This window comes from Podarcis cretensis (assembly GCF_951804945.1).
Source record: "Podarcis cretensis genome assembly, chromosome: 1".
Lineage (NCBI taxonomy): Eukaryota > Metazoa > Chordata > Lepidosauria > Squamata > Lacertidae > Podarcis > Podarcis cretensis.
In genome coordinates, this window is record NC_137170.1 from 133644689 (window position 1) to 133672288 (window position 27600).

The following is a 27600-nucleotide window of genomic DNA, read 5'->3' on the forward strand; positions in this document are numbered from 1 at the left end:
AATCCCTGTGGATCCATGCTTTGTAACCATGTTTTTGCACCATTGCAGCCCCAGGCAACAGTGGGTACGTGATTTTTGGGGGGCAGGCTGTAGCCATGGACATGCTATGTGCTCTGATGGTGAATTTGGGGTGACCCAATGCAAAGATCCTGAGGATCCATGTGGATCCATGTTTTGTAACCACGTTTTTGCACCATTGCAGTCCCAGGCAACAGTGGGTGCATGATTTTGGGGGGGCAGGCTGTAGCCATGGACATGCTATGTGCTCTGATGGTGAATTTGGGGTGACCCAATGCAAAGATCCTGAGGATCCATGTGGATCCATGTTTTGTAACCACGTTTTTGCACCATTGCAGCCCCAGGCAACAGTGGGTGCATGATTTTTGGGGGGCAGGCTGTAACCATGGACATGCTATGTGATCTGATGGTGAATTTGGGGTGACTGAATGCAAAGATCCTGAGGATCCATGTAGATCCATGCTTTTTAACCACGTTTTTGCACCATTGCAGCCCCAGGCAACAGTGGGTGTGTGGTTTTTGGGGGGCAGGCTGTAGCCATGGACATGTTATGTGATCTGATGGTGAATTTGGGCTGACCCAATGCAAAGATCCTGAGGATCCATGTGGATCCATGCTTTTTAACCACATTTTAAGTGGGGAGGGAAGGAAAAACACAGAAGGGACAAGGAGCAGGAGAGGGGTGTGCAGAGAAGCAGCTGGCTAAGAATGCAGGAGAGGGGTAGGGAGGAAAGGAAGGCAAAAGTTTTCCCTCACCTACCCACCCAAGCCAGCCAGCTCGCGCTCTCTCTCTCTCTCCCTCCTGCATGTTTTCAGCTTTCCCCTCTGCTTGCCTGGAGGGGAGGGGCTTTCCCTGCTCTTTGTTCCATTTGAGCAAACACAGCAAGGAAACAGAGGTGGGTGGGCAGTAAGACCCTGAGGCAGAATCCAGGAAAGCAGCCGCTTCCTCTTTTCAAGTTTCCCTTCTAGGAGACGCGCGATTTGATTTTTGCCTGCTTTTTTTTGCCTCCCCTCACACCAATTGGCTCCAGGGACCACACATTCGCTCAATAACACGCACAGACATTTCCCCTTCCTTTTTAGGAGAAAAAATCTGCGTGTTATAGAAGGAAAAATACGGTACTATTTTGTCAGTTTGAATGAAGTAAGTTTCTGGATAAGCAGTAAGACTCTCATTCCCTCAGATAATCGAACATTTTTTTTTTGGGGGGGAGTGACAAAATATGTACAGTAATACTTCGTGTTGCATTCTGCTCTTGTTGCGGACTTTCAGCTTACGAACGCGGCAAACTCAGAAGTGTTTACTTCCGGGTTTGCTGCCCGCACATGCGCAGAAGCGATCTGCATGCTTCACGCACGTGCAGAAACGCACATGCGCAGAAGAGGCGCTCTAGTTGTAGTCCCAAAACATCTGGAGGGCCAAGTTTGCCAATGCCTGGTATATAGCAAGTTGTATTAGTTGCTATTAGTATACAAAGCACATAACAACTGGGGACCAATTTACCTGTGAGATCACCTGAGCCCATATATACCCACTCATTCACTTGGATCTGTGAACTGGCATTGTTACAAGTGCCACGTAATACCCGTTCCACATAAGAAATCAGTATTTTAGTGTGGCCACCTCCACACTGGAACTCCCTGGCTACTGATATCAGGCAGGCAACTTGCTATATACCAGGCATAGGCAAACTTGGCCCTCCAGATGTTTTGGGACTACAACTCCCATCACCCCTGACCACTGGTCCTGTTAGCTAGGGATGATGGGAGTTGTAGTCCTAAAACATCTGGAGGGCCAAGTTTGCCTATGCCTGCTATATACTCTTTTCAGTGCCTGCTAAAAACATTCTGCTTAGACAAGGCTGCCCAGATACCGCTATTTAAAATGTTGATGCATGTTTAATCTGTCTTTAGTTTATTGTTGATTTGCATTTTCTTAAATGTTTTAAATTACTATTGCTATTTTATTGATAAATGTATTGTTTTCTGGGGTTTTCTTGTAAATGGTTTGGAGGTGGTTTTATATATGCACAATCAAGCCATGTATAAATTTTATGAAATTAATAAATATTTTGTCTGCCTGTTCAATTAAGATGCACACCTATATTCCAATGAGGAGGAAAACTCCCAAGGACATGGACTCTCCGGTACAAGTGCAGAAAACTAACCTGCTGGATGTTCATTTGCTGCATAATGGTTCCTACCCCCCCCCAAAAAAAATCTACTACATTTTTATCTCCAGTCTTTTGAGGGTGGTGTATGTCAGGAATGTGGTTCCGTAGATGGTGTTGGACTCCAGTTCCCATCAGCTATCATGGCCAAGGATCTGGAATTATGGGAGATGGAGTCCAAAAACTTGGGTTTTTTTGGGGGGGGGGCACAGGATCTCTATTCCTGGAATCCCTCCCATTTCATCCTCACAACAACCCTTTGACTTTGGTTAGACCAAGAGAGTGGCTGGCCCAGCTTCAAAGGGCGACTTTGTGGCCAAGTGGAGATTTTACAGCGCTCCCTGCAGCCATTACACTCATACCTCGGGTTGAATGTGCTTCAGGTTGAGCACTTTTGGGTTGCGCTCCATGGCAACCCGGAAGTAACAGTGTTACTTCTGGGTTTCACCGCTCGCGCATGCGCAGATGCTCAAAATGACGTCACACACATGTGCGGAAGCGGCGAAACGCGACTCGCGCGTGCGCAGTCACATCTTACGTTCCATTCAGGATGCGAACGGGGCTCTGGAACGGATCCTGCTCGCATCCCGAGGTACCACTGTACTGCACAACTAGTGCAGCAGGACCCTGAGGCAGAACACAAGGCCGACTTACTCAAAAAGCAGCTGTAAAATCTTATAGCACGGAGCTGAAGCAAACCTCCTCCACTCTGCTCTCTGGAGCTAGACTGAAACTGTATTTTGTGTGTGTGTGTGTGTGTGTGTGTGTGTGTGTGGTGTATGGGTGTGGGTGAGAAAGAGAAAGAAAAAGGGAGAGAGACAGAAGCAACTCCCCACCCCATCCCTCACATACATCAGGCTGAGTACTTCTGACACCCAAATCCAAAAAGACCACTACCCAAAAAGCGACTTTAGGCAAGCCCAAGGCAACTGTGGAAAGCTCACACACCCGTTCTGTATCATGTCCCCTCAGTTTCAAATGCAACTTGCCACAAGCCATGGAAGGACTTCTGCTCAGGAAAGACCACACTATATCTGCCTTGGGCATGAAGGACTATTTGTGTTTCTCTTTGGAAACAAGCCAGGAGAAAACAGAGACACCAGCCTGTTCAATGGGCTGAATAATATTACGACAAGAGCCAAGCTGAAATTACTCAGAACACTTTTCTTCTGAAAAGATGAGGCATTTCCCCTCACCCTCTTAGGAGGAGGCCACTTTGAAGAATTTTTACCAACATTTTCTGGTTGTTTTGGGTAGTGTGGCTACCATTTCCCCTTCACAATGTCATGGAACAAGGTAAAGGTAAAGGGACCCCTAACCATTAGGTCCAGTCGTGACCGACTTTGGGGTTGCGGCGCTCATCTCGCTTTAGTGGCCGAGGGAGCCGGTGTACAGCTTCTGGGTCATGTGGCCAGCATGACTAAGCCGCTTCTGGCGAACCAGAGCAGCGCACAGAAACGCCGTTTACCTTCCCGCTGGAGCGGTACCTATATATCTGCTTGCACTTTGACGTGCTTTCGAACTGCTAGGTTGGCAGGTGCAGGGACTGAGCAACAGGAGCTCACCCTGTTGCGGGGATTCAAACCGCCGACCTTCTGATCAGCAAGTCCTAGGCTCTGTGGTTTAACCCACAGCGCCACCCAATGCTAGTTAGATGATGCTAAATGATGGACAGGCTGCTGCTGCAAGCTGTACACACTTACAGACACTCTTAGGGGGAAAGGAACGTGTTGGTTCTGCTACTTGCACTGCTAATGATGAGCCTCACCCCTGAGAAACCATTGGAAAATTCTTCCTGCCCCTGGGGAGATCTTGTGAAACGGTTCCTCCCAATTTCTCTGCCCACAAATAGGGCAGGTGATTTTTAAGGGCCGTTTGCACACAGCTCTAACCAAGATAAATAACTAAGGTTGGGGGAAAGGGAGTTAAACTGCTGTAGAGCACGAAACGCAACGCTGAAATGAAATGAACGGCTTCAGCGCAAGGTCAGAAACTTGTCAGCTTCTCCTTAAAGATTACAAGAAAGCAGCGGAAGACAATTCCCTCAACTGCGAAGAACTAAGCTAGTTCCAGTGACAACAATAGAACAACAATTGTTTAAGGAGTTTCCCACTGCCAACAAAGAAAAGAGAACACATCTTCTTTCGGCTGACAAAAGGAATGCATAGAAAAGGCAAGGCTCCAGAGATCTCCCTCTAAGTTATGTTATCCCACATTCTGAACAAACTGAAGCATGGCCAAATGTCCAGAAATAAAAAGGAAGGCAGCGCTGTCAGAGGAAAAACCAGGGGGGTTGGGCTGGGTGTTCATCAGTATGCGGATGATACCCAGCTCTACTTCTCCTTTAAATCAGAACCAGTGAAGGCAGTGAAGGTCCTGTGTGAGTGTCTGGAAGCGGTTGGAGGATGGATGGCAGCTAACAGATTGAGGTTGAATCCTGACAAGACAGAAGTACTGTTTTGGGGGGATAGGGGGCGGGCGGGTGTGGGCGATTCCCTGGTCCTGAATGGGGTTAACTGTGCCCCTGAAGGACCAGGTGCGCAGCCTGGGAGACATTTTGGACTCACAGCTGTCCATGGAGGTGCAGGTTAATTCTGTGTCCAGGGCGGCTGTCTACCAGCTCCACCTGGTACACAGGCTGAGACCCTACCTGCCTGCAGACTGTATTGCCAGAGTGGTGCATGCTCTAGTTATCTCCCGCTTGGACTACTGCAACACTCTCTACATGGGGCTACCTTTGAAGGTGACCTGAAAACTGCAATTAATCCAGAATGCGGCAACTAGACTGGTGACTGGGAACGGCTGCCGAGACCACATAACACCAGTTCTGAGAGATCTGCATTGGCTCCCAGTACGTTTCCGAGCACAATTCAAAGTGTTGGTGCTGACCTTTAAAGCCCTAAACGGCCTCGGTCCTGTATACCTGAAGGAGCGTCTCCACCCCCATCGTTCAGCCCGGACACAGATCCAGCGAGAAGTAAGGTTACAGGGAACCAGACAGAGGGCCTTCTCGGTAGTGGCGCCCACCCTGTGGAACACCCTCCCTTCAGATGTGAAGGAAATAAGTAGCTATCCTATCTTTAAAATACATCTGAAGGCAGCCCTATTCAGGGAAGTTTTTAATATTTAATGCTGTATTGTTTTTAATACTTGATTGGGAACCGCCCAGAGTGGCTGGGGAAACTCAGCCAGATGGGCGGGGTATAAATAATAAATTATTATTATTATTATTATTATTATATAACTTGTTGGGATGAATGGGAGCAGCAGACAGACAGAATGTGAAAAATGATAATATTTCTTCCCCTGTTAGAGAACAGGTTTCTGTTTATGTCCTCTTCTCTATATGTGAACCCCAGCAATCTAAATGGGTTCAGGAACTAAAGAGAAATTTGATTGTATTAAAAGCATTTCCTTATTGCAACAGAAGTCTTGAGGGCTGCTTTAAAAGGACAGGTAATTTCCCAAAACCTGCTCTCAAAGTTACATATATAAATAGGATTTCAGAAGATGGCATGGCCAGAGGTAAGATATTATTTGATTATTGCCTCGGCAAGATCTCAGCTTTAGACTGCGCATGGCCAGTCTCTCAAATTAGGTGGTTTACTGCTTGGCAATGACAGTGCTATTTGGTTTTATTACTGGGAAGTCTGATTTTATTTTGCCAATGCTATGCTAACAGTCAGATAGTCTAAAGTACACTGAGCCAAGTATTCCAGTCTGTAAGATCTGTTAAATCTTACAGCAAGTTTTCAAAAGTAACCAAGAGCTCCATAACTTCTAAGGAAACTGAGCGTAAAAGGCAACCACAAATAACAGCTGCCTATAAAGGTAAAAAGTGACTGTGCAGTTATTTGCCTTTATATAAATACACTGTAAGAGGGCTAAATAGCTTGAAAGCGCATTTTTAGCTGTGCTTCCTTCAAGGCTGTGGCGGCTACAGAAATCTTCATAAGCAGAATACGCCTGCAGTCCTCTCTGTTGTGTTTTATTTTTTACGTTTTACTTACTAGATGTGGATGCTTTGTGACTTAACTATTCAATTTAGGCATGCTTTACGTTCTTCAAGCCGTTATTTTGTATTAATGGCTTAGATTTGTTTCCATTCCTGCTTTTATTTTTGTGATTGCGAATGGCGATATAAATAATTTTATGCCAAATAGTTTGAAATGTGGTTTGCTCTTTTCTTCTTCAATGTATTTTTATTGTTCTTTTCAAACAAAAACGGGGGGGGGGGGGAGGCAATTGCAAGTATAAGAACAAGGACGCTGGCATGAATTAGAAGGTTACATTGTAAAATCATCCGTGTCCAAGCCTGTGTCTCCCCACATGACTATGCACGGCCAGTGGTTGCCACATCTGTGCTAGTGAACTGGATAAAAGGATAGCTGGGCCCTTGAGGAGCATGAAAACCAAAACCTATAGCCCTCTTAAAAGGTAAAGGGTAAAGGGACCCCTGACCTTTAGGTCCAGTCATGACCGACTCTGGGGTTGCGGTGCTCATCTCGCTTTATTGGCCAAGGGAGCCGGCGTACAGCTTCCGGGTCATGTGGCCAGCATGACTAAGCTGCTTCTGGCGAACCAGAGCAGCGCACGGAAATGCCATTTACCTTCCCGCTGGAGCGCTACCTATTTATCTACTTGCACTTTGATGTGCTTTCGAACTGCTAGGTTGGCAGAAGCTGGCACCGAGCAACGGGAGCTCACCCCGTGGCGGGGATTCGAACTGCCGACCTTCTGATCGGCAAGTCCTAGGCTCTGTGGTTTAACCCACAGCACCACCCAGGTCCTTAGATGTCTAATTAAATTGACTTATCTTAACACTGTTTAGAGGCTTGGCTTCTTTCTTTCTTTCTTTCTTTCTTTCTTTCTTTCTTTCTTTCTTTCTTTCTTTCTTTCTTTCCCTCCCTCCCTCCCTCCCTCCCTCCCTCCCTCCCTCCCTCCCTCCTTTTTCTTTTTTTTCTTTGCTGACTCTCCAAAGACCCTCTCATGTCACCACAGTCGTCGTATTCTCCCCCCCCCCCGCCGCCAGGTAGCCAAGATACACTTCTTTGCGCAGGCTTTGGGGAGCAGCCGAGTTATTTAAGACTGGACTGGTCCTTCCCCGCTTCTGCGCAGTAATAAACTTTGTACTTTAATTTTGGTTTTAAGGTTATTTAATGTGTTTCATTGAATGTAGATTCCCTGAAATGGTTCTTTGTCCGACAGCACCCGGTCTTTATCGGGTCCCAAGCCCTGCCCAATTGGCCTGGCTGTCCAGGATTCAAATAAATAGATGGTGGGGAAGCCCAGTGGCCAGCCTAGGAATTCCCCAACGGACAATCGCCTAGCTGTGGTGTTTCTTCCCAGCGGTAGGATTTTGGTGCGACGAGCCGCAAAGCATGTTCTCCTTCATGGAGAGCATGTGTTGCAGTGGGGGCTGCCAGGACACTCCAAAGTTGGGGGCGGGCTAATTGATGGTTGGCCACTGATGCAACTGGGGCTTCACTTGTTGTTGGGAGGAAGTTAATGTTGCCATTTGTTGATTGACAGCCAGAAATGCTAAAACTCCTTGCACGAGGCTAGGGCTTCCTCTTTTCGCCCGTGCATCAGATTGACCGTCCCCCCCTCCCTAGAATTAGGGTTGTTCGCTTTGACCTTGCTATGCCTGTCATGGGGTCATCTGCTTTGGAGCGGGGGCCCGGTAGGAATTTTGTCCATCTGGCTGATTGGCTGGGGCCATTTGGTTTTTGCCTACTGCATAGCAAATCGTCACAACTTGTAAGGTTGCAGTTAGGCATTGGTTTATGGTTTGGTTGGTTGAGGGGCATGAATTGGCTGTGCCTGCCCCTCTAATGCTGCTGCTGCAAGGGATTCCGTTAAAGGAATTGGGAGCTAACTATTGCTTGTCCACTCTGTCAAGGGGGCTCTGGCCATAGCAATGAACCCCTGGTTGCATTTGGGGTGAGGGCAGGTTCCCTGCTCCGTCGTTACCCCCAAGTGTGTTCCCCTTTTCTGACTTTCACATTGTGCGGAATGTCAGTCTGTCCCCCACGGTGGGGGCAGATAGTCGCAACCAATGCCTAAGCAACCACTCACATTTTTGTATTTTAATAAAGTTGTGGCCAAAATTATGCCAAAAACCTTAAACAAAAATTCTGTGTGATGTGTGAGTTATTGGGGTGGCCCTGGGGACCTCGACACGCAATTGTCGCCCGCCCCGTGACTGGGCAAGCGGCCAATTTGGAACCTTGCAGTGGAGGGCAGGTAACAAATTCAAATAACCAAGCAAGCCTGCCCAACTCACAGAGTGTTTTTAAACAAAAGATGTGCTCAGATTGGGGGTGAAGGCCAACTCCCCCCCCAATATCTCCCCTTTCCTCCCACTGCTCCCGTTTGTTTGTTTTTGCTTCCAGTCTCTCTCTCTCATAATGGAAGCGATCCGAGCTGGGAAGAAAAGGATGTCAAGCGATAGCAAGCAGAGAAGAAGATGGGGGAAAGGTTCATTTCCCTTACAGCATATGCGTTCTTTTGCAAATATTACCCCAGGCTCCAGCTTTAGACATGAACGAGGAAGGGGAAAGGGGAAAAACCACACACGGCCACCCTCACCAAACTTCCTTGTTTGTTTATGAAAGAGGGCTGGCCGGCACCATAGCATTTCATCTGTACCTGTGCATTTTGCTGGTGGTCTGGTGCAAATACCAAGAGATTTCCTAGCATGCAATTCCTGTAAATGAAAGCGTGCTCTACTTCCCTGGACTCCGGACAAATACCCGCCCTACCCAGTGGGGTAAGCCAGTCTTGCTTAAGAGGGAAAGAAATAAAATATTCACATCTGCGCGAGTAAAATATTTATATCTGCAACAGAATTATGGGCTTTTAAAATGAGCACTCTGTTAATGTATCAGCAACGAACAAGCCAAGCCCCACCAGTATTGTCTGAGCTGATTGGAAGCAACTTCTGAATGTCTCCGGAAGAGAGATTTTTCCAGCTGTTAACCGAGACTGTTTTAACTGGAGATTCCAGGGACTGAACTGGAAACCTTGTTTGCTTACTGGGCAGGGCCTGTTTCCCTTTCTGTCCAAGAAAGTGGAATCAACCTTAAAATGTTTGGAGATGCATGGCTGAAAAGTAACCCTATAGCTCAATCACGGGGGCGCTTGTGTGACTGATTCCCATTCCTCCAAAATAAACAGCATTAAACGTTTCTTTTTTTTAAAAAAAAGTTTTCCCTCCAAGTTGCCTCGAGGGCAGCTCTTGAACCAATAGGTGGGATGCAAGTTACCTGTCGCAGTGGTTGCACTTGAAGGGTTTTGCCCCCGTGTGTTTCCTGTAGTGTCGCGTGAGCTCGTCGCTTCGTGCAAAACGCCACTCGCACCCTTCCCACGAACACTTGTAAGGCTTCTCACCTGCAAAGAAGACGGAAGAAGTTTTGTCAGTGTCAACCAAAAGCTGGAGTGTGTGGTGTTGTAAACAAAAATTGCCCTTTTCCCTTATGGGGTATCCAAGAGCCCATATAGTGTCCTTACACAGGTTCCCTATTGGTAGGAGAAGATAACATAGGCCAACCAGAGAATATTGAGAAGCAAAGCAGCTAGTAAGCTTGATCTTTATTGATCTGTTGCAACAGGGTGCTCCCCTCACCCGCAGGAGAGAGGAGGAACCCAGAAAAATGGCGTGCAAGGCCTTATAAAGACTTTTGAAATTGTCACCCTGTAGATCAAGACCACCCCCAGAAACATCATACATACATCACAGAAGGGTGTAACCTAAGACCACCCCTCAGATACATCATACCTACATCACAGAAAAGGCGGTCTAAAACAGAAATTGTGAATGTTGTTTTTCTCCTGTCGTCGTTTATCTCCTGTCTGGCAGGTTACTTGATTGGATTGCCTGGGTAGCCTGGCCAGTCTTTTGTAATGATAAATACTTACCGTATTTTTTGCTCTATAAGACTCACTTTTTCCCTCCTAAAAAGTAAGGGGAAATGTGTGTGCGTCTTATGGAGCAAATGCAGGCTGCGCAGCTATCCCAGAAGCCAGAACAGGAAGAGGAATTGCTGCTTTCACTGCGCAGCCATCCCTCTTGCTGTTCTGGTTTCTGAGATTCAGAATATTATTTTTCTTGTTTTCCTCCTCCAAAAACTAGGTGCGTCTTGTGGGCTGGTGCGTCTTATAGAGCAAAAAATACGGTAGTTCCTGGGCCAGGTCACAGGCTCACACCCTATTCATAAATATGCCCTTAAGACAGGATTTGTGAGGAAAGAGACAATGGGGAGGTTTGCCACTTTGACCTTGCAGAGAAAACATTTGCTCAGTTTAGGAATCAAAATGGTTCCAGGTTGGCCTTCCTGTGCTGATCTATGTATGTGCTTGGTTGGTACACTTATGAACATTACCATATATCTAAGACCATAAAATTCCTATCACAGTGGTCACCAACATCTTACACGCCAAAGAGGAGAGTTGTGTTGCTGCCAGAGCATCATGGCCTCTCCAAGTTGTCTATGTACCCTGAACAAAGCAGGAGATTTCAATTTCCAAGCCCTCCTGATATCATCTCTCCTTCTGGAATCAAGGGATTGGGGCGGGGGCAAGATTGTGGTGGAGTTTGGTGGATTTTTTTGGTTTTTTTTAAGGGTTTTTCAAGGGCTTCCAGAAGTTTAGAGGGTATTTGAGGGCTTTTTCAATGGCGTTCCCAATATACACAATTTCACTTAAATGCACAGTGCCTCAGAAGATAACCCATGCATAAATAGGCCTGTAATAAGAAACTAGTGCAGGAACCAAGATATTCTGTGGCAGACCCTTAAAGCTGGCTTTGAAATCTGAGACTGTGAAACTCTTCTGACACTTATGAAAGTGGCTCATTTACTACACGAAGCACTGGTTCTATTTTCAATGATTAGCACTGTAATTGATTTCTTATTTTTTTACAAAAAAAATCAAAAAATAAAATCTGACCAACAGCCCAGTTTCATCTATTCTGGATGGGCCCATTCACACATGAAAGTTGCATTCATCTAGTAGTTTAGGTCTAGGTTTGAAATATGTATGTGTGAACTGGTGCTAGGTGATGGTGCAGTTATGTTTTAACCCTAGCTACCATATTTTTCTAGGGACGCAGGTGGCGCTGTGGATAAAAGCCTCAGTGCCTAGGGCTTGCCGATCGAAAGGTCGGCGGTTCGAATCCCTGCGGCGGGGTGCGCTCCCGTCATTCGGTCCCAGCGCCTGCCAACCTAGCAGTTTGAAAGCACCTCCGGGTGCAAGTAGATAAATAGGGACCGCTTACAAGCGGGAAGGTAAACGGCGTTTCCGTGTGCGGCTCTGGCTCTGGCTCTGGCTCTGGCCAGAGCAGCGATGTCACGCTGGCCACGTGACCCGGAAGTGTCTCCGGACAGCGCTGGCCCCCGGCCTCTTGAGTGAGATGGGTGCACCAACCCCAGAGTCTGGCAAGACTGGCCCTTACGGGCAGGGGTACCTTTACCTTTACCTACCGTATTTTTCTATAGGACGCACTTTTTCACCTCCAAAAATTAAGGGGAAATTTGTGTGCGTCCTATGGAGCGATTGCAGGCTCCTTGGCTTCAGGGATAGCAATGCAAAGCCTCCGAAGCGCAGAGGGAACGCTTCCCCTGCGCTCCAGAGGCTTCGCATTGCTTTCACTGAAGCCTGGAGAGCAAGAGGGGTCAGTGTGCACCGACCCCTCTCACTCTCCAGGCTTCAAGGATAGCTGCCTGAAGCCTTCGGAGCACAGTGCAAGTTTCCGCTGCGCTCCGCAGCCTTCGGGTTCCTTTCGCTGAAGCCAGGAGAGCAAGACTCTCCTGGCTGCAGCAGAGGAGGAGAGCTGCGCAGCGCCCCTTCAGCCAAGTGGGAGGAGAAATGGAAGGGGCTCTGTTACTCCTGCCGCTTCGCTGAAGGGGCGCTGAGCAGAGAGGGGGGATTTCCCCCCCCCTTGTTCTCCCCCTCTAAAACAAGGTGCGTCCTATGGTCCGGTGTGTCCTATAGAGCGGTAAATGAGACCTGATTTGCAACAGAAGCAAATGATTTTAACAGCAGGCAATGATGCTTCTTCTGTGGGATGAAACCAGGTGCACCACAGAGATATTTAAGAGAGATACTGTCATTTCATGTTTGCTCCCCTTCTCTCGCAAAAGTCTGCCAATGTGCTTGTCACCATCACAACTGACAAAGCATTCTGCTCTTTGAAAGATGGTGTTAATCCAAACCAGAGGGAGGACGACCAGCGAATGGCACAGCATCCTTTCGGCTTAGGTCTCCTCTCTCCAGTCTAGTTGTCATTCAGACAGCACCTAGCTGCAGACAGTGGACGGCTCCAATATCTGCGTGTTTTAACATGAGAAAGAATCCTGATATTGAAACCAAATGCACACAGTATTCAATACGCAGCTATACATTCAGTATGCAGCTCAGCAAGAACAAAGGTGGGCCCAATAGCAAAAGAGAGTACACAGTAAAAGAAGAACAGTCTTCATTGTTGCTTCCTTAATAAGGAACTGTCAGCACCAGGGAAGAGGAAAATATTTTTTAAATACTGGAAATCACCTTAAAGATGCCCTTTAAAGCTCATTCACAGCCACTGCCTTCAAGTGACAAGCTTCTTGAATCCTAAACACTGATGTGTCTTCTGTGTTATTTATTATTAGCAAGAGCAAGGAGAGAAATGGGAGATCTGATTGCTTTGTAGCCCAAATCTATGAGAAACCACATGTTCAAGGAGTGGGCAAATGAAGACGGGAGAACCAGGCCCAAATTAATCTCCAGTTTAAGCCCCCCAATTATAATGAAGCTAACACAAGCATCTCTCATCAGGGCCCAAGGAAGGCAAAAAGAGAGAGGCTTCTCTGTGGTTAGTCATTTACTAAACATTACTGATTGCAAGCTAGGCTCTGCTACTCCAAAGATAAAGTGGAAATCTGGCACAGGAAGATGAAGAGAATGGGCAGATATCTCCTACAGTTCAGCAACCAGAGCCTTTTATCCTCAGCACAGATGGGTTTCCAAATGAAAGGGGGAGAGAGTGATCTAAAGCTGAAAGGCAGAGCAATGCAGAAAGGAAACTCTATACAGAATTGAAGCAGGTGTAGCAAAGCCAAACACCCATTGATCCACCAGCCCATCAGTCAAGTGATCTCGTCTTTCAAGGCAATAAATGAGAAAGCAGGGTAGCTGGATCATGCGAAGAGGTTCCTGTGCCTTTAAAGTTATGGGGGACGAGGGGATTTCAGCAGGTGTAGCTTGTGACTCCAGCTACACCTGCTGAAATCCTCACCCTTCCACACAACAGGTGAAGATGCAGGAACCCTGTTCCATTTTGCATCCCAGTAGTGATGTATGGAAGTGAGAGCTGGACCATCAAGAAGGCTGATCACCAAAGAATTGATGCTTTTGAATTATGATGCTGGAGGAGACTCTTGAGAGTCCCATGGACTGCAAGAAGATCAAACGTATCCATTCTTAAGGAATTCAGCCCTGAGTGCTCACTGGAAGGACAGATCCTGAAGCTGAGGCTCCAATACTTTGGCCACCAGAGAAGACTCCCTGGAAAAGACCCTGATGTTGGAAAAGATTGAGGGCACAAGGAGAAGGGGGACGCCAGAGGACGAGATGGTTGGACAGTGTTCTTGAAGCTACCAGCATGAGTCTGACCAAACTGCGGGAGGCAGTGGAAGACAGGAGTGCCTGGCGTGCTCTGGTCCATGGGGTCACGAAGTCGGACACGACTAAACGACTAAACAACAACAACCTTAGGGGAAAGTGAGGGGGGAAGTGGGGGGGTAGAGTTCTAGGTGTGTTTTTTTAAGTGCATTGTTTCATTTCACATAACGTATTGGAACTCTCTTGAATTCAAGAGTTCTCAATGGCTCAAAACCGCTAAGACATGTCAATACATATAATGTTGGAAATGTAAAGAAAAAGAAGGAACATTTTATCATATGTGGTGGGAATGTAAAAAAGTAAAGAACTTCTGGGAAATGATATATAATGAGATGAAAAAGATGATGAAATATACATTTTTTAAAAAAATCAGAAGCATTTTTACTTGGTATTATAGGTCAGGACATTAATAGGCACGATGTTAAATTGTTTTTATATGCAACAACTGCGGCAAGAGTATTGTTAGCCCAGAAATAGAAACAAGAAGAAATTCTGACGAAAGAAGAATGGCAGACGAAATTAATGGACTATGCAGAATTGGACAAAATGACAGGAAGGATTCGAAACCTGCGGGACCAGAGATTTACAGAAGATTGGAAGAAGTATATGAATTATTTGAAGAGCAACTGTAATCAACAAATTATGCTAGTAGGACTACAAGAAGTTTTGTATGGAGAAATATACAAAGTGTTACAAAGTAGACAAAGATAGAGATATTGGTTATGTGTTTGAAATGTAATAGGGAAAATAAGAAATGCATACTGAGAGATAAGATTGGAAAATTTTCAGGCAGGATTGATGGAAGTAAAAAAAAACTGAATAAGATGTAAAAGTATATTTAATTACTGTTGAAAATGATATGTTAAAAAACTAATAAAAATTTATATATTTATATTTTAAAAAATATGTGTCAATACATATGCGCTCATGAGTGCCTCTGAGCATGAGAAGAATGCCCTCCCCTCTGTACAGCAAAAGGTATGTATGTATGCCCTCCCCTCTGTATGCATCTTAATGCAATTGCCCATGATTCCAACAATAAGGGCTGATGAAAAATCCATAAAAATGTCCGGCGGAAACCCGGACGTATGTCAACCCATATCAGAAGTGTTGGGTTTTCTTTGGTGAATTTCTTTCAAATAACTCAAAAACATCAATATATATATATATTTTTTTTGGGGGGGGGAGCTTTTGCAAAGAAAAAAGCTCAACAGTTTTGTCCCCCCCCCCCAAGTTATACACCTTGCACAGCAAACACAACTGCTCCAGCAACAAGTTATTTACTCCAGTGCCTTGTGCAACAAATGACCTGGCCAGGTGGCTCTCTGACACTGGTTTATAAAAGATGCACCTATTATGTAAACGATATCTTATGCAGAAAATAACTGCTTAACACCATGTATCCAGGAACAGCATCAGCTACATGAAGCATGGACTTGCCTTTCAACTGCCAACCTACTGAAGCAGGGAGATGCATGGTTTTATACCCTACTGTTCCCTGACCTGTTGGGATTGAGGACAGGTCATCAGTCAAAATAACAGAATGCACACCTATTCTCATGAAGACATGAATAAAAGCATCCACTTTCATAAAGGGAAGGCGCTGGAGACAGTATTGTGTAGTTCCTGACTAGGCTAGCTTATCAGACCCCATCTTGTCCAGAAACTGAAGCAATTGCACTTGGGCAAAAAAAATGAGAGGCACAAATACAAGATGGGTGACACCTGGCTTGAGAGCAGTACATGTGAAAAGGATCTAGGAGTCTTGGTTGACCACAAACTTGACATGAGCCAACAGTGTGACGTGGCAGCTAAAAAAGCCAATGCAATTCTGGGCTGCATCAATAGGAGTATTGCATCTAGATCAAGGGAAGTAATAGTGCCACTGTATTCTGCTCTGGTCAGACCTCACCTGGAGTACTGTGTCCAGTTCTGGGCACCACAGTTCAAGAAGGACACTGACAAACTGGAACGTGTCCAGAGGAGGGCAACCAAAATGGTCAAAGACCTGGAAACGATGCCTTATGAAGAACGGCTAAGGGAGCTGGGCATGTTTAGCCTGGAGAAGAGGAGGTTAAGGGGTGATATGATAGCCATGTTCAAATATATAAAAGGATGTCACATAGAGGAGCGAGAAAGGTTGTTTTCTGCTGCTCCAGAGAAGCGGACACGGAGCAATGGTTCCAAACTACAAGAAAAAAGATTCCACCTAAACATTAGGAAGAACTTCCTGACAGTAAGAGCTGTTCGACAGTGGAATTTGCTGCCAAGGTGTGTGGTGGAGTCTCCTTCTTTGGAGGTCTTTAAGCAGAGGCTTGACAACCATATGTCAGGAGTGCTCTGATGGTGTTTCCTGCTTGGCAGGGGGTTGGACTCGATGGCCCTTGTGGTCTCTTCCAACTCTATGATTCTATGATTCTATGATTCTATGATTCTATGATTCTATGATTCTAACCCGGCTCCTAGCCATCTTCCTTCTAGGATAAAGGATCCATCGTTTTCTACAGCGGCTTGAGATTTTCCAACACTGATTTGCCATGGAAGTGAATAATTCCCTTGGTACCCAATTCAACGATCCAAGATCTAACGTAACAAACAAAATATCTTGCAGCCACTAATTGGGGTGGCCTTCAGCGATACCAGCTGAAAAATACGACCCAAGATGGATAATCTTGACAGCAGTGCTGCATGAAACCCATTGCACAGAGGCTGTTAAAGCCTTCTGGAGTGTATTCTGACTTATTTGAGCGTCAGATATCCCTCTAACATCTATGATAGCTGAGCTCCGGGGGCATTCCAGAGTAGCTTTGCCAAGCACTGAGACTAGCCTTCTTTTCAGATTCTTTTCTTTTGTAACATGAGCTGCCTTGCTGCCAAATGTCAGACAGTGTCCCTTGTGTTCCCAGGCGCTGCACGCTTGCTTACTGTATGCAGTGCAGAGGACAAAACAGAAAGACAAAGGAAAATGTGACCTTTAAAAGCCGCTGTCTAAAGGAATCCTTGACCCTCAGACCTCAGCCAAGATGTGGCTGCTCCCTGCCCCACTTGACAGCTAGTCAAAACTTCAAAGCAAAATGCAGGGAAAGGGAACAGTAACCATCTCATTACATAATATCTCGTTAATGCTTTCCTTTCCCTGAAAACAATTAAAGAAAGCATCACTTGGTTATCTCTCCCTCTGTTAAGTGCAATGGCCTCCAGGAAAATAATAATCTAAATTTACATTTCTTATGGCAAGGATTGCTTTTTTAAAGGCATGTTACAGTTGCATTCCACAGATTGCAATCTGGGTTTCATAACGGCTAAATCTTTGGGATCTTCTCACGTTGTGTACTGTTGTGCTGTGTTTTACGGACAAGGAGCAGAAGAAATAAGCATTTAAGGAACGAGTGCAGAAAATGGATTCTGAGAGGTTGTTTTATTGTATACTGTAGTCACAATATAGCCATTCTGTAAACGTAAAGGGACCCCTGACCATCAGGTCCAGTTGCGGACGACTCTGGGGTTGCGGCACTCATCTCGCTTTATTGGCCGAGGGAGCCGGCGTGCAGCTTCCAGGTCATGTGGCCAGCATGACTAAGCCACTTCTGGCGAACCAGAGCAGCGCACGGAAACGCCGTTTACCTTCCCGCCAGAGCGGTACCTATTTATCTACTTGCACTTTGACATGCTTTCGAACTGCTAGGTGGGCAGGAGCTGGGACCGAGCAACAGGAGCTCACCCCATCGCGGGGATTCGAACCGCCGACCTTCTGATCGGCAAGTCCTAGGCTCTGTGGTTTAACCCACAGCGCCACCCGCGTCCCATTCTGTAGCATCTTGCAAAAGAAGCAGTTGCTTTCATGAAGGGCCTAGGTTGAATTCAAACTAGGAGCTGAACATTCAACATCTATTCTTGCTTTTTCACATACTGTACTACTTTTCTGAGATGTTGCAGGATAAAATCAGGAAGCTAAAAGAGGGCAAGTTACTTTCATATAATATCCACCTACAGCCACCTGTTTAGAACTGAAGCCGCTCTGATCTATTTATAATTTCTGTGCTTTGAATTGAAAAAGAGCTTTGAAGATTGTGTTTGCCATCCCAACAACTCTGTTAGAAGCAAGCTCATCATTACTGCTATTCTACAGATTTTTTTTTCTAACTACCGTATTTTTCGCACCATAGGACGCACGGACAATAGGACGCACCTTGTTTTAGAGCGGGGAGAACAAGGGAAAAAAATTCTTCTGCTCTCTGCCCAGCGCCCCTTCAGCGAAGCGGCAAGAAGCACTGCGCAGAGAGTGGGAGAATTTCCCCCCTTTTGTTTTCCCGCTCTAAAACAAGGTGCCCTTTAAGGTGCGTTCAGGCGGCGTTCAGTGCGCACCGACCCCTCTCACTCTCCAGGCTTCAGGTTCCTTTCGACCTGCTCTTTGGGGCTGGCGGGGGAAGCCCACCACCAGCCCCAAAGAGCAGGTCAGGGAGCAGCGGCCATAGGCGCGCGTCACCTCCAGCCGGGAGAGGGTCACGGGGGGGCTGCTTTAGCCCCGCGCGTGCTTTCCCGGCTGGAGAGGTGACGCGCGCCTATGGAGGCTCCTGCCATAAGTGCGCCTCACCTCTCCAGCCGGGAGAGGGTCGCGGGGGGCTGCTTTAGTCCCGTGTGTGCTCTCCCGGCTGGAGAGGTGACGCGCGCCTATGGCAGGAGCCTCCATAGCCGAGCGTCACCTCTCCAGCCGGGAGAGCGCGCGCAGGACTAAAGCAGCCCCCCGCGACGCGGGGCTGGGGCGGGGGAAGCCCGAGCTTCCCCCTCCCCCAGAACGGGACCCAGAGCCATGCCAAAGCTGCGTGCATCTTTGGCATCGCTCTGGGAGCTTGCGGGGCTGGGGGAGGAGGAAGCCCTCCGCCTCTCCCGCTGTCTCCCGAGTTTGCGGGGCTGGCGACAGGGAGGAGCAGGCTTCTCCCCCCCCCGCCAGCCTTCTAACCAAGTCGGGGGACAGCGGGATGGCGGCGTTCCGCCTCCCCGCTGTCTCCCGAGCTTGTGGGGCTGGCGGTGGGGCTCTCCTGAAGCCTGGAGAGCGAGAGGGGTCGGTGCGCACCGACCCCTCTCGCTCTCCAGCTTCAGCGAAAGCCTGCATTCGCACCATAGGACGCACACACATTTCCCCTTCATTTTTGGAGGGGAAAAAGTGCGTCCCATGGGGCGAAAAATACGGTAACTCTGCCTGCCCAGCTTTCCACCTCTGCATGAGCACAGCAGGACAAGCAAGGACACAAGTTTCCAAAATGCAAGGCTCTTCAGGTATTTTTTTAACAAAATTAAACAAATTATTTAAAAAGGGGGAACCCTCTATGCGGTTCTTTTCTATCCACATCCATACACAATCTGTAGCTTTCTGGTAAAAGAAGAACAGTAAGTTCAGAGCATATGCCTAGATTTAATCTCAGGTATCTCCAGTTCAGGGGACGCGGGTGGCGCTGTGGGTTAAACCACAGAGCCTAGGACTTGCTGATTAGAAGGTCGGTGGTTCGAATCCCCGCGACGGGGTGAGCTCCCGTTGCTCGGTCCCTGCTCCTGCCAACCTAGCAGTTCGAAAGCACGTCAAAGTGCAAGTAGATAAATAGGTACCGCTCCGGTGGGAAGGTAAATGACGTTTCTGTGTCCTGCTCTGGTTCGCCAGAAGCGGCTTAGTAATGCTGGCCACATGACCTGGAAGTTGTACGCCGGCTCCCTCGGCCAGTAAAGTGAGATGAGCACCGCAACCCCCAGAGTCAGCCACGACTGGACCTAATGGTCAGGGGTCCCTTTACCCTTTACCTTTATCTCCAGTTAGTTTGTAGGTAGCAGGACTGCAAGGAGAGACCCTCAACTAGATTTCTTGTACAGCTACTGCCAGTGTGAAAAATACTGAATTTGATGGTCTGATTCTGTATAAGGCAGCTCCACTTGTTCAAAATTCAAGATTAATGCTGCTTTTTTCTAACAGACAGTAAAGTGCCATGGAGACTCTGTGTTAAACAGCTCTTCCTCCTCCTCCACTCACCAGACCAGACTCTATTTGGTGCCAGAACAAGAGCACTTTTCAGATCAAAGTGATCTCGTAGCCTGACCTGGACTGAGTATCACACACACCTAAAACCCCCCAATATTGAGTCATTTATTTGCTACTGCTTTTGTTCAAGATAGTGAACAGAATAAACCAACAAAGGTCACAAAAATAGCTAATACGTATACAAACAATCAATTAAAAGGAGACATTAAAGAAGAGATAAAGTAGCACCAGAGATACAGAACACCCCTCGTGATTCACTGTGATCTCAGCCGAGCATCACGTGGTGCAGTGTAACAGCTAAGACACTCAGCCAGCTAAGGCAATCTCACTTTGAATCACTGCTTCACTCAAGAGCCCAGCACAGCCCCTCTACCTGCAACACAGAAATAATACTCACCTGCCTTATCGGTAAGAGTCGTGTTCATATGTAGCAATAAACCAAAGTTTGTAATAAACCATAGTTTAATCATGAATGTGACTGCCTGCACAGTCCTTAGAATTCTTCGTTTATTTCTGGCTTTCTAGGTCTTGAAGTAAACTACAGTCCACTTTTGGATGACACAACAAGTCGAACTATGGCTTGTTTGAAGCATATATGTGCCAACGTAGGGGTGGAGGGAAGACTGTCTTTCAAATGTAACAAAATGGAAGCCCTATAAATTAAAATTGCTGCAAATTATCTTGAAGTATTAAGGTTATTCTAGTTTGATGTGCCCCAGAATATATTTAACATTCATACTCATGACAGATTTATATCTTGGCCCAAACCCTCTGAAGTGAGTTTTTGCCATAAATGAATTTATAAACAAATTCAACAAACAGCTGAGTTTTAAAAATCTGAATGTATGCAGTTTTATGTTATAACCTTAGTGTTTTCCATTTCCAAAAGCTAGAAATGAAAATAATTTCACCTTTTCAAAGTACTAGTTAAGTTAATGATTGATGATGCAATCATTCCCTCTAATATCCTGGATGTGAAATCCCCCGGGACTTGCATTTAATCTTAAAACACATTATGTAAAAGTAGGATTCATAGATGGAACAAATTGTTTTTTAGACAAAGAGAGAAAGAGCAAACAAACAAACAAATAAATTCAGCTGTTTAAAAGAGAGATAGATTTGGAGATAAAAAATATAACCCGAGCATAAAGTATGTGTGTCATTCTTGAACCAATCACAGTGAAACTAATAGAAAAATCTGTTTCGGTTTCTTTTGAGATTCTTTCATTGTTGAATGTGCCTCTAGTTGATTTCATCAGTTAAGAAAAAGTGCAATTCATTACTAAGGTGGCTGGGGTACTGTACCATTCCTATTTAGAGAGAGAAATGGTGTACGGTACCATTTTGGCAAACACCATCAACAGCAATTCACGCATGCACATTAATCTGAAAAATGAAGAAGAGAAACATGGCAGACGTGTGAGAGGAAAAGCAGCACACCACCACTGCGACCATCTTTTCCGTCAACGTATTTGCTCCCACACAGTTTTGTAGAATCAAAACGCCTACCTGAGATGGAATATCAGACAGCCTGTAGTTGAGAGACTTGACAGGCAGATCAATGGCATCTAAAGCCACAAAAATGCCCATTGAAGGCAGGTTTAGCACCAACAACCCATGCTTAACACTGGCCTGAAAGGCTGTTCTGAATTCAAAGTTCCCAATGAAAGGTATGAATGACTACAAAACAGGAATGGTAAGAACTCTGCATCATCCTGCTGGTAACCCATATTATGAATCAAGCCCTCTGAATTCTACTCCAGAAAATGCCTTTTCTCCTTTCAAGCATGCTACTTTGTGGGATCACTTTGTGACATCACCTTGCCAACAAAAGTCCATATAGTTCAAGCTATGGTTTTCCCAGTAGTGATGTATGGAAGTGAGAGCTGGACCATAAAGAAGGCTGATCGCCAAAGAATTGATGCTTTTGAATTATGGTGCTGGAGGAGACTCTTGAGAGTCCCATGGACTGCAAGAAGATCAAACCTATCCATTCTAAACAGAATCAGCCCTGAGTGCTCACTGGAAGGACAGATCCAGTACTTTGGCCACCTCATGAGAAGAGAAGACTCCCTGGAAAAGACCCTGATGTTGGAAAAGATTGAGGACACAAGGAGAAGGGGACGACAGAGGACGAGATGGTTGGACAGTGTTCTTGAAGCTACCAGCATGAATTTGACCAAACTGCGGGAGGCAGTGGAAGGCAGGAGTGCCTGACGTGCTCTGGTCCATGGGGTCACGAAGAGTCGGACACGACTAAACGACTAAACAACAATACTTTGTGGGATCTTGCAATTTATACAAGTGGCAGGAACATCGTAACCATAGAAAGCCAGGACTCCTTCTGGGGATGGGGGTAGGATCCCAATACATCACCTTCTCTGAGCCCTTCAGCACGGGTACTTGCTGCAGCCAATCTTGCTTTGACGTTTGGGGTTACTTCACACATTACTTGATTACTCAACCTTTCAATGAATCGACTCCACTGAAAAACTCTACGTAAGGGGACAGAATGCTATCCTTTCTGTGGGAATTGGATTTGTGAGAGCTCGCAACACACCAGTCACTGCTTCATGCTGTAGCCATGGAATGGTCAATGCGCACGTCTGAGTGGAGACAGGCAGCCCCTTGTGTGGCAGCTACCGGTCGTTCCCATTTAAGGAATGAAAAGGAGCTGCTTCAATCAATTTACCTACATCAACGGCGAATCACATCCTAAGTGGCTCTGTCATTTAAGTGTCCGTGACAACCTTCACATGTCATTCTGCATATAATGTGAAGCATGAAAAGGAGAACGAAATACGGAAAAATAGACTCTCTCTCAACATCGGTAAAGAATGCTTCTTAGAAAGAGTAAAATGTCTCAGAGGGCTTAAGCTACCCGCACTCAATTATCACACCCCCTCACAAGCCCGTACTCAGGAAAGCAACGATTCATCGCGTCTAGCCCACTGACACAACGCACGCTGAGAAAAGGTACATTATCCTTCCCCTGCTAGTCACTTCATGAAAGGGACAAAGCTCCCTCAATTCCAATTCCTTTTTAAAGCCTGTTCTTGTAAGCTTAGCAGAAAAAGAAGCTTGAGGCACCTGATGTGCGTTAAGAACAGAAGGATTTTGTTGGGGGTGGAGGGAGAATTAGGAGACACAGGTGCCAGGCCTTCTGTAGAATGTGCCCTTCTGCTCCATTAATTGCTGACATATCCTCCCCCCCCCTCCAACTCAGCCCCTCGGGAGAACAGCAGAGCAGCAGGCCCAGACTGGTACCCAGCAGCAACACCAGCAGCAAAAGTAGACAATTAGGTGCCAGAAGAAAAGGGGGGGGGGGGGAGAGAAGATGCAGTTGCCTAGCAACCAGACAGCAGAAGCAGCTGTGTAGCAGGCCCAGGCTGGTACCCAGGCACTGACAAGCTAGCCAATTAGCACACTGTATTTAATGCTGATGTGGTTTCCTAGCAACAGGATGCAAAAGTCTGTCTGCGACACACTCTTCCCTCACATTTCTCCCCCCATCCCTCATTCAAACCATTACTTTCTTTTCTTTTGCCCTAATTGACAACTCTCTGCTGCTTTAAATTGCCATTATTAATTTTTTGTCCCTGGAGAGGTTAGGAGAACTTAAGAAGAAGAAAAAAGTACGGTAATAAGAGCTTTTAGTTTCAACTTCGCTTTAGCACTAAGAGCTCTGGATATATGACAAGCCAACAGCTGCAAAACCAGCAAATAAAGAGCAGGGAGATGTCCGTATTTCAGCCCACTGTATAAGTTTTTCTTAGAATATCATTCACAATATGGTAACCGCTAGCTTGGACCACCAATCTTACATTATTTCGCCACACGGCAAAAACCCTCCTGTTTAGGCAAGCGTCTGTTTTATTGGATAGATATACTTTTTATCTGATGTCCATCTGATTCACTGCAATTGTCTCTGATTTTATTATAATGCATTTGAGGAGGAATTTTATGGTATGTTGTGATGGGTTTCAATTGTTGTTAACTGCCCTGAGTAGCACGTAAGCACTAAAAAAGCCAGAATATAGATTTTTATATGATTTTGCCTTTTTCTTTTCATTTTATCCAACAGAAGTCTATTTATGACCTTGTCTGTTAGAACGCAGCGCACAGCATTAAAAGCAGATACCAATATTTTGTGGATCTGTGTTTGAGGGGGGCGGGGAATGCAATCATCAGACCGAACACAAAAGACTAAATATTACCAATATGGCGAGGTAAGCTTGCTACGCAGGGTTAACAGTATCCACTGCCCCATATTGAACATGCTAGATTTATGCATAATACACATAGCAGGAAACCTGTACAAATGTGGTTTCCCTAAAACATGAGGCAACTGTGCACTGCTCACCAGAGGAATCTGACGCACTGCAGTTCAGAATCTTTGCCCCATTACTGCACATTCTTGGCAGCCACTGGTACTCCCGAAGAGCTGGTTTCGGCCCCATGAATATATTCTCCCCAATCCAAAACTCTTGATCAGTTTTATTTGCCTAACACGGTCAGAGTAGGGTGCAATCTACACACAAATAGAAACCGTTCTGAAAATGTTTCTTCTTTTTAAGTGTTTTTTAAAAAACACACACACTGAGTTTTCCATAAGACTCACCATCGCTATCTAGCGTCACATTGTATATTGCATTCAAAACACACTTTAAATGTTTTATTTGCAGCTGTGGAGCTGAGTCCTAGTTGTCTTTCTAGTCGAGTGTTGTTTACTCAGCTCTCTAGGGTCTTGGGCAGAGAGAGCGTTCCACCATCTGCTCTGTGAGCCTTTAAAAAAACTGGGGATGCCAAGAATTTAATGTGAGGCCTTATGCACATGGAAGTTAAGCCCTACCAACAACGGCCCCTTCACCCCCCCCATTTTTAATGGACATTTTGTTGGTGTGACCATCAACACATGCCTCTCTGAGCACTTAAGTAGGCAAGTGCCCTAGTGCATAAAATCCGCACAACGAGTCATTTTTCTGCATCCTATCAATGATGCCTTTTCCTCACAGCCATTTCAAAAGTGCATTGCGTCTGCACCAAAGTTTATAGGAATTAGTTATGCTGCTTGAGCCACCGTGTGAGTTAAAATGAAGCAAAAAAAAAAAACCACCCCAAGTCCCTTTCATCTTCAAGGAATCATAGATGTCGGCAACAGAGCCCAAGGCCTGGTTCCTTTGCATAATTTATGCCATTTTAACAAACGCCATTAATGTTTGTTACCTCCCCTTTACTCTCCATTCTCTCTCTCTCTTTTTTACATCTTCAGGCACCCATCCCCTGCTAGGACTCCCTAGGTGGTCACTCTGGATTCCAGATCCCAACAGGATAAGGCTCCTCATCAACCATCTTGACAGGCCTGCCTCACCTGGGGCTCAGCTGACTGCTCTCCCCTGCCTGCCCCTCCTTGCTGCCATTAAACTCTTTCTTGACCCAGTGTTGCTTCCCTGTTGCATCAGTCACCCCACTCTTCCATCACGTCGTGCTGCTTCTGAATAGACGAAGCCTGGACCCCAAGCTGCCTCCCCATTCCATTTGCTTCTGCAACAAAAGCACTGCAAGTCTCTAGAAGGTGCTGCTCTAAGCATCATTTCGGATTCAAATTGAGGCTCGAGCCAAACTAACCCTTCCATAGAAGGGTCTTCATTTAATTTTTAAGGCACATTTCCCCATCAAAATATCTTGCTTCCCTTCTTAGACAATGACACATTTATACTCTGTGAATTACTTTTTTTTTTTTTTTTTTTTTGCTTTTGTTCAACCTAAATTAGCTCTCCTTCTGTCACTTGATTCAGTGGCATTTGCAGAGATGGGGCTGGAAAATTCTCTTCCACTCCCCACCCCCCCCCCCAGAAGCCAAACTGTCACTGCTTGCAGAAGTATCTGCCATGCAATTAAAACAGGGGGCAAATGTGTTAAAGCTAGATTTATGCCCCCAGTCAATTAAGTACCAGTTCTATTTCTGTTCCTCACACCCACGAAATAGGTGCTCTTTCTCCCAACTGCAGACCTCACTTTCCCCTGCCACCTAGAGTGCTCTTTCGCACATCTTTTCCCATATGACAGGCGACTTCTCCATTTTACTCCGGGCCAAAATCTGGTCCCACCTTTTTGCACGTTCGTCCTTAGCAACGTCTCCTTGGCGCAACATAAATTAGCACCACCACTTAAAAAAAACCAAAACACCCTTCAGTTAACTGAGACCAACAAAATAATTAAAAGAAGGATGTGCTTCTTGTTCTGCTCAGCTGAATTAAACTCCTTTCCCTACACAGTGGCTCCACCAAACAGTTGCATTCCAAACTCTTCATTTGCCAGAAATTACAATATTCAGAAGGAACTGTGCCTCGTGCCAAAGTCAGACCATGGATCCATCTGGCCCATAGTGATTGGTAGTGGCACACCGGTTTCAGGTGTGAGTCACTCGGGAGCCCTGCCTTGGACCTTGGACCCTTGGTTTGCACAACATGATCTACCGTTGAGCTATGTGTCTGCGTTTTAACAGAGCGGAAGATTACGAGTCATAGGGGTGTGGAGAGGGTGTGTATGAACTTAACAGCACTTAAGCTTATTTTCTGATTGCTATATTCTGAATGTTAGCATTGCTTTATAGATTATAAATGCTGTGTTGATCTGTTAATCATATAATATGACTTTTGCTTTAATTGTGACGTTCCGCTTATTTTTTAAAATTGTTGACAGTGTTTTATAGATTGTCATTGTTTCATTCTATATGGTTTAAGCTGTATTTGTGATGTTTTACTGTGTTCCGTTGGGTTATCGTTCTTTGCTGTCAGTAAGCCGCTTTGAGGTTCATTTGAATGAAAAGCAGCACAGAAATATAATAAATCAAATCAAGTGAGAAAACCCTCCCTTCTCTCTGTCCTCTGCCCTCTCCTTCTGCCTGCTTCAGTCCCCCCCCCCCCGACAGCAAGGGACCAGGTATTTTGCGCTTTGCTTTCTTCTCCCTGCACAGAGATTGTCAACTTTGCAGTCAGTGGAATGCATATGGATCTTCACAGGGAAAATCAAGGGTGCATTCTGTGGTCACCCCCAAGGCCGCCCTACAGCAAATCTCATCCGTCCACCAGAGTTGGCAAGATGATTGCTTGAGACGCTGCATGGCAGAAGAAACCCATCCACTTATGTTCAAGGAGAGAGAAGCCTTTGTCTTTCCGTTTTATTGTAGAGATGCGGAGCAATTAAGCCACACAGAGCCTCCTCTTCTCCTGCACATGAGAGCGCTACCAGCAGCCAAAGGGAAAAATAATATCTCACAATCTTTTCAGACCTTCAGTTCAGCTGTCAACTGAGCCAAGTGGCTGGCAGCCATTGGCACTGCCAAGCATGTTCACAATTGACACCGTGTATGATGGTTCCAAGAAGCTACGGCTGCGTGGAAAGACAAAGGACCCAGCAAAATAACTGCTCCGTGGCTGTAATCTTGGGTACGTGTGCTTGGGATCCTGACAATACACCCCAAAATTTCCAAACCACACCCCTTTAATACTTCCTATTTTGGTTTTGGAGGCAATTTAGCTCTCTTCCTGCATAAGTAATGCTAGCTTTATTGTCGAGAGGGATCAGACGGTGCAGATTGAGAAAGGCAAGCCATGTAAACATAAGCACAGCTGTTCTGGGTCAGACTTCTGGGCCCACCCAGCCCAGTATCTCATTTGCAATAGTGATCAGGTCCAGAAATGTAACTATACAAGC

The 27600-nt window shown here is 46.0% G+C and overlaps 1 protein-coding gene across 1 annotated transcript in view; it reads right to left on the reverse strand.

The window, feature by feature from the left end:
* Positions 1-27600, reverse strand: part of KLF7 (KLF transcription factor 7) — a 95053-nt gene that overhangs the window by 11999 nt on the left and 55454 nt on the right. The window contains exon 4 of the mRNA XM_079982411.1: positions 9458-9581. Coding sequence (XP_079838537.1) covers positions 9458-9581 — 124 coding nt within the window. The remainder of the gene's footprint in view (positions 1-9457; positions 9582-27600) is intronic.